General features: G+C 39.7%; 1 protein-coding gene across 7 annotated transcripts in view; it reads left to right on the top strand.

Moving 5' to 3' along the window:
- TANC2 (tetratricopeptide repeat, ankyrin repeat and coiled-coil containing 2) overlaps positions 1–8131 on the top strand; it is a 333029-nt gene that overhangs the window by 240931 nt on the left and 83967 nt on the right. For all 7 annotated transcript variants that reach the window (XM_045299320.1, XM_045299321.1, XM_045299323.1 and 4 more), the window contains one exon: positions 718–1325. In XM_045299320.1, coding sequence (XP_045155255.1) covers positions 718–1325 — 608 coding nt within the window. The remainder of the gene's footprint in view (positions 1–717; positions 1326–8131) is intronic.

The raw sequence follows: 8131 nt of genomic DNA on the forward strand, positions 1-8131 counted from the left end.
CCACAGAGTCCTCTCACCTTCCCCCATTAAATTTCCAAGTAGATCACCAAGGTGCATGCTCCCACCATTAGAAATGTTCCATTTGGTCAAAGCACCTCCAGATCATCTGTTAAAATGCAGTCATTTTATTAGAAAACGTTGTTTTTTTTTTTGGCATTCTCTGAGTCTTTATATATTTCCCTTATTGTACTTTGGTAGTATACCATGGTTTTCAATAGAAAGATTATGATCAAAAGGTTATTTGCATAAAATTTTATACTTATTTGAAAGAATTGTTTAGAATATTGCCCAATAAATCACTCCTAAATTTCCCTTTATGAAAACCCATAAAAATTATCTTCTAAGTATTTTTTTTTTAACTTTAAAAAGATTTTATTCTGCCACCTTGAGAGTTGTCCAGATATATAACAGGTATCAACTTTCTTTTTAAACAATTTAGAGACAATTTAAGATATATGGGTTTTTAAGGGCCTTCTGAACTTTTTAGGTATGATTTTTTTTTAATCATTTTATTGGGGGCTCCTCGTACAATTCTTATCACAATCTTAATGTAAGGAAAAATTGTCTTGCTCCTGCATGATTTTGTTTTAATCTGTGGATACCAATACTTGATTGTGTTCCCCTTTTTGGCATCTCGGAAGTTCAGGGTAAATTTGTGGCCTTTATCACAAGAGTTAGGGGAAACTGAAAGTCTTTCTGTCTCTTTCTCTCTTTTAGGAAATTACCAAGCTTCTGCCTTTCCATAGAATTTTTTTGGATCGACTAGAAGAAAATGAAGCCATAGACCAGGACCTGCAGGCGTATATTCTGCACCGGATACACAGCAGCTCAGAGATCCAGAATAACATTTCCCTTAATGGCAAAATGGATAACACCACATTTGGCAAACTAAGTTCTCATCTCAAGACTCTCAGTCAAGGGTCCTACCTATACCTGAAACTCACATTTGACCTCATAGAGAAAGGTTATCTAGTGTTAAAGAGTTCAAGCTACAAAGTAGTTCCTGTGTCACTCTCGGAGGTGTATTTGCTCCAGTGCAATATGAAGTTCCCAACCCAGTCTTCCTTTGACAGGGTGATGCCTCTCCTGAATGTGGCAGTGGCCTCTCTGCACCCACTGACTGATGAACACATCTTCCAGGCCATCAATGCTGGTAGCGTTGAAGGCACGCTCGAGTGGGAGGATTTTCAGCAGAGAATGGAAAACCTCTCCATGTTTCTAATTAAGCGCAGAGACATGACACGCATGTTTGTACACCCTTCTTTTCGAGAATGGCTTATCTGGAGAGAAGAAGGAGAAAAAACCAAATTTCTCTGTGATCCCAGGTAAGCCACAGATCTGTAAAAGCACTTCTGAGCATATTTTGTACTTATGGGTGGATATTGAACACTTCATTGAACACATAGAGTAAACTTCCTCTCTCTTCTCGAGACTATAATGAACTTAGCGAATTTCCTTACATTACTCTTTCTTTAAGGCTAGATCTGTGCTGCTTTTTATAATGCTTCCTTACGTACATACATACAGTGTAGCGTGTTACATGTTGGGCTGCTAACTACAGTGTTGGCAGGTCAAAACGACCAACTGTTGGTGAGAGAAACCAACAATGGGAGAAAGATGAGGCTTTCTACTCCTGTTAAGGAGTAAGCACCTCAAAAACTCACAAGGGAGCTCCACCCTGTCCTATAGGGTCACTGTGAATTGGAATTGACTCAATGGAAATGAGTTTGTTTTGTTTTTGTGTTTTGTTTGTTTTATAATGTTATTTCATTGAGACTCTAGATCTGTGTAGATATTTAGAATGCTTCCTTACATGCCTACATTTTCCCATATATTTTTTTCTAATCCTGCTAGAGACCACAGACTATAATTAGCCATGTAATAACTACGACCCATGTTCTTCAGATAGGAAGAAATAATTGAGATATATTTCTTTGACTCATTTAAAATCATTTGAAAATTGGGATTGCCCTTTAAGAATGTACCACCTTTGGCCACCAATAAAGAACCTCATTAAATCCAGCCAGTGCTATGGGCTGCAGTGGGAAATTCACTCTGAAACTTCTTTGTTGAAGAGATTCAGCCTTTTAATAAATATGTCATTATCCCCTTTTTACTGTAAAGGCATTAAGATGCCAAATCACTTACCCAAAGCCATAAAGTGAATAGATAGAGCAAGGAAGAAGAGCCAAAGTAGAGTTGGCAAATACAAAAGTACTTCACAGAATGCATGCAAATACTCCCTGATCTTGTCATTTCATTTTCCATGAAGTTTCTGAAGCCCCTCATGTATGGTATATACCCACCACTCCCACATCACATACCCATGACAGACTGATCTATTGTAGCTCTCTTTCCCAGTCACCTTAACCATGACTTGAGAATCTGTATGGAATTATTCTTTTGGATGTAACATTGTTCTATGGTATCTTAGCCTACTAATGTGCTTTCTACTTCTGAACTTTACCGTTTAAAATAATTATTCCTTTAGTAAATTTGGTGCTTCCAAGAGTAAATAGGTTCTTGGAAACAAAGAAGATACCAAGAGCACACGCTCACAAATACAAGCTTATCTGGCTCAAAAAGAAGATCAGCCAAGTTGGGCTGTGTCATATTCAGGGACTCGTGCTGTGATGTTAGTCCCCTGTGGCCATCTTCGCCAGCCTTGTTGGAGACAACTCTGCCACTTAGCCTGCCTCACACTGACGCATTAGAAAATTAGCTCCAGGCTCTCATAAAGAGATAAGTCAGGCAGTAGCTTCATGGTATTTTCCCTGAAAGGATAACTTTTCTGAAGAAGCATACTATAGTGGAAAGAACATGAGTGAGAGTACCTGTATATAGACCTTACTTCTTGTAACACGTAAATTGTGACTTTTGGAAAGTTATCTAACGTTCCTGAGATGTGGTTTTCTTATCTCCATAAAGAGAAAAATAATGCCTTCTTCCCAGAGTTGAAAATTAAGTGAAGTTGGATAGTGTAATACCTAAAGCAATATAGAGTACATATAGAAATATTGGGGAGTGCTTGTTTTGAACACTCTATTTACAAAAATAGATCCTTTCAGTATACCTTAATTGAACCCCATGAATAATTGGATAGGGTAGCAACAGTCCTTTGTTACTAGCTTTTTTGGTCACAAGATTCAAAACTCAATGCCATTGATTCAGTTCTGACTCATAGCAACTCTACAAGAAGAGTATAACTGCCCTGTAGGTTTCTGAGACTAAATCTTATTTTTAAAGCATTTTCTTAGGGGCTCGTACAATTCTTACCATAATCCATATATACATCCATTGTGTCAAGCGCATTTGTACCTTTGTTGCCATCATCATTCTCAAAACATCTTCTTTCTACTTGAGCCCTTGGTATCAGCAACCCGTTTTTCCCTCTTTTTCTCCCACCCTCCCTCCCTCAAACCTTGATAATTTATAAATTATTATTATTTTGTCATATCTTACACTGCCCAACGTCTCCCTTCACCCACTTTTCTGTTGTCCGCCCCCCAGGGAGAGGGTTCTATGGAGATCCGTGTGATCAGTTCTTCCTTTCTACCCCACCTTCCCTCCACCCACCCAGTATCGCCACTCTCACCACTGGTCCTGAGGGGTTCATCTGTCCTGGATTCCCTGTATTTCCAGTTCTTATCTGTACCAGTGTACGTTCTCTGATCTAGCTGGTTTTGTAAGGTAGAATTGGGATCATGATAGTGGTGGGAGAGGAAGCATTAGAGAACTAGAGGAAAGTTGTATGTTTCATCATTGGTACACTACCCCCTGACTGGCTCCTCTCCTCCCTACTACCCTTCTGTAAGGGGATGTCTAGTTGCCTACAGATGGGCTTTGGGTCCTGTGTTAGACAGGGTTCTCTAAAGAGACAAAACCAGGATACTAATAATTTTATATATATATTTATATAGATCAATAGATAACATAAGAAATAAACAGTTAACTAATCTATAAAGCAGTACAAATGGCTCAGTACAACTCACTCCCGTGAGACAGCTAGTACACCAGCAGTCCTTCAAGTCTTGGGGGCCACGGGGTAGTCCTCTGTGGAGCAATTCAAGCTATCCGGCCACAGGCAGCAAACAGCAAGCAGGTCACAGGAATCAGCCAGATGACAGGGTCCAACAGTCCTCAGCTCAAGAGATGTACCTTCCAGTAGCGTGGCGAGGCAAGTCTTGAAGGAACCTCTAGTTACAGTGACACAGTCCATGGGTAGGTGTCCCACAGATAGTGTAGCTTGCAAATGGAGGCGCAGAACAAGCAAAGCAGCCGCACACTTGTCCGATGATCAAAGAGCAAGAGAGAGAGGAAAGGCTCCCTGAGCTATTTATCTCTCCGCCCTTCAACCAATCCCACAGGTGTTCACTGGCCATGTTGGCACTACAAACCTACCTATCACAGGTCCCCACTCCGCACTCCCCCTCATTTAAATGATCTGATTTTTTGTTCTTTGATGCCTGATACCTGATCCCATCGATACCTCATGATCACACAGGCTGTTGTGCTTCCTCCATGTGGGCTTTGTTGCTTCTCAACTAGATGGTCCCTTGTTTATCTTCAAGCCTTTAAGACGCCAGACACTATACCTTTTGATATCCGGGCATCATCAGCTTTCTTCATCACATTTGCTTATGCACCCGCTTTGTCTTCAGCAATCGTGTCAGAAAGGTGAGCATCATGGAATGCCAGTTTAATAGAACAAAGTGTTCTTGCATTGGAGGAGTACTTGAGTGGAGGCCCATTGTCCATCTGCTACCTTAATACTAAACCTATAAATATATGCACATAGATCTATTTCCCCATCATCATATAAAAATATATTTACATATGTACATGGCCATATTTAGACCTCTATAAATGCCCTTTGCCTTCCTCTATTTCCTTTTACTTTCCTCTTGTCCCACTATCATGCTCAGCCTTCATTTGAGTTTCAGTAATTCCTCTAAGTTACATTGCCCTTGATCAAGCCCTACCAGGTCTCCTACACCCTCCTTGCCACCAATTTTGGATCACTTGTTCACTTGTCCTTGGGAACACTTCCTTTTCCCCGCCTCCCCCTCTCCCATGTCCCCCCAGAACCATTGGTTCAGTTGTTTTCTCCTCCAGATTGTTTATCCCAGCTATCTTATCTAGATAGACCTGCAGAGATAATAATATGCACAAAAACAAGACAGAGCAAAACAAAGCAACAAAACAACAACAAAACCAGTGACAAAAAAGAAAAGCCTGTAAATAGTTCAAGGTCTGTTTGTTGACCTTTAGGAGTGTTTTTTTCCAGTTGAGTCTGATAGGGTGCCATGCCCTGACCCCAAAGTCTATTTTTGGTATTCCCTTGGGACTTCCTTGCTCTGCTCCCCCTTGTTAGTATTTTGCTTTGGTGTGGTGGGATCAGATCGGGTGCAATTCCCACACTGTGCTGTAACTAAATGTTTACTGGAGTAGAAAGCTTCATCTTTCTCCCATGGAGCAGCTGGTGATTTTGAACTGCTGACCTTGTGGATAGCAGCCCAACACTTAATCCATTTTGCCAGCAGGGCACTTCTAATTAGACAGTAGCAGTCTTTGCTATTAGCATTTAGAGGCATGAGCTTCAAAACTAGACAAAAATTAATCTGAATTTCTTATATGATTTGTATGGTATTCCCAAGAGGATTTCACAATCAATCCCACTAGTATTGCTCTTCATGAATAAAGACATAATTGGCAGTTAGGTATTTAAGAAATAAAGACCAGTCTAGCATTGCCTAATAAACACTTTGAGATCAGGTCAAAGAAGGCTTTGCTAGCTAACTGCCTTCCCATCCTGAGACATCTTGGAGGCTTCAGGACCACCAGACTACCACTAAATTAACAGTGTCCAATAAATGAAACCTTCAGATGCTCTCAAAAGAGAAAATACAAGTATATCATTTATGAAGCCATAACATGGCTCTCTGGGCTCACTTCTCAACATCATGTATTAACTAGAAGCATTGCATTTGCAATGGACTGAGGCACTGGAACAAGAAGAACAAACACTTCAAATGCAGTATAGTTTGTTCCCTGCAATTGAATAGCACTCATGGCTGAAGGATCATCATATTACACTTAATGACAGAGAATAAAATTATAAATAGCATAAGGGGTTATCCTAAAAGGTTCTTTAGATTTTGTTTCTAGTGGAATTAAGCCTCTTATCTAACCTGGTACCAACCTGGTCACTAAAGTTATTGGGACTCCATTTGTCAATGAGATGGAAATTCACTTAAAATTTAATGCAATTGCCAAAGCCCAAGCTGGCCTTTCAAAGAAATGGGCTACAGTGTTTTCCATTTCAGGGAGTCTGATTAACAGGACTCCCTCTGGTCAGGGTTTGTCTTTGTGACCTTGAGCCTTTGCTTCCCTCTCTGTTCTCCACTTTCTCTTCAACTTCTTTTAAGAGCATCTACTGTGTTTTGATAAACCACAGTAACCAACTTAGTGCCTCTGAAATGACACAAGGCAGGACAGTGCCTGGCACGCATGCCTCTGGGTAAGGAGAGCTCTGTGTAAGGAAGCAGCAGATCATCCTTCTGTCTCCAGGCCACTCTTCTGGGCTTCCAACACGCACTGGTTCACCCTGAACTTATTGACCTTATTAGGGAATTAGACACAGCAGAGAATGAATAATTCTACTGAAGGCAAAAAGTAGTTTATCTTTGTCAGAAATAGGCCACCCAGGGAGATAGCTTCTCCCTCAACTGGGGAGTCAGTCAGAGGCTGGTGCTGGAAAAGGAAATAGCACCAGAGGTATTGCTACAGCTGAGGCTTCGTTTTCTTGATTGTAAATATCAGGCTGTTTACTGCTGCAGAATGGGGCAGAGAGAATCGACATCCCAGAGAGAATGACCTAATGTTGCATTCTCATATAGTTGTCACAGAGAGAATGAGTTATAGATAAAGATTTTTTTTTTTTGCTTAGTAACAGGGTGAGGTGTTGTATGTATGGTTATGTGATTATCAAACTAGAAGAGAAGTGTCATTGACAAATTTTATCAAAATATCAAAACTTTTATATTTTCTGGATTTGTAGTCTAGATAAAAGTACCTCTTAAAGCACTCACAACCCTTCCTTTTCTTACTCTGTTTACTTCCCATTATACATCACTGTCTTGCTTCTTGCCTCTGAAATTAGTCTGTCCTATGTTTTGTTCCCTTATGTGCTGAGATACCAGATTAACTCACTAATCTAATAGACTAATCCTTGCTATTATGGTAATAGGTAAATTCCAGAGAATTTATGCACTTTAAATAATGGAATTGAGACAAGCCTCCAGCCCTCGTTATCTAATCTGTTAGTGACTTTGATCATGGAAATTTAAGACTGATAGGAGAGGGTACAAACCTTGTGGTCCTCTCCAATTGCTGCTTAATATTTTGACATAGCTTTGAGAATCCCCACTATTTTGCTGTTTCCTGTCCTCAATATCTTTGTTTTCGTGGTGTCTAGCCCCTTCTTTCTCAGTAACAACACTCAGATCAACATTTTTATTGTATGTATGTATTTATGTGAGTTTGTGTGTATGCAGATACATATGTATTAAGATTTCCATCTAGGGATTAGAAGGCCTGGCTTCCTTATTTTTAACTGTTTGAATAAAGCACAAAAGGCTTCTTGTGAACTTTATATAATGAGTATGAAACTGATACATCCAATGAGTTTGTAATTCTAATTTGATTTGACCTGCTTTCTTCTAGATTAAATTTAGAATAAGTTTATGGCCAATGGAGAACGTCTACACAAATCTTCTCTATATGGAGATAGTTGAGTAGTATTTACTTGATTCTTTGTGACCAGAATTGATTGCTTATAATAAGTGGCTCATTAAGAGTTTTCCAAATTTTTTGACCATATTTGTCATTGAGAATTACTGTACATTGGTGACTTGATATTCCATAATCCCAAAAGTAGAATATCAGAAGAAGAAATTTGTCTCCAGAAAGGGGCGGGGGTGAGGCGCGCAGCTCCTCTAGAGGTGAAAGCGATCTCTGTGCCAGGGACCTATACACGTAGACGTCTTTTTTTTTTTTAATCATTTTATTAGGGGCTCATACAACTCTTATCACAATCCATACACACATCAATTGTGTAAAGCACATTTGT

The sequence above is a fragment of the Echinops telfairi genome, unplaced genomic scaffold (assembly GCF_000313985.2).
Source record: "Echinops telfairi isolate 266 unplaced genomic scaffold, ASM31398v2 ScPeMD7_7458;HRSCAF=8496, whole genome shotgun sequence".
Lineage (NCBI taxonomy): Eukaryota > Metazoa > Chordata > Mammalia > Afrosoricida > Tenrecidae > Echinops > Echinops telfairi.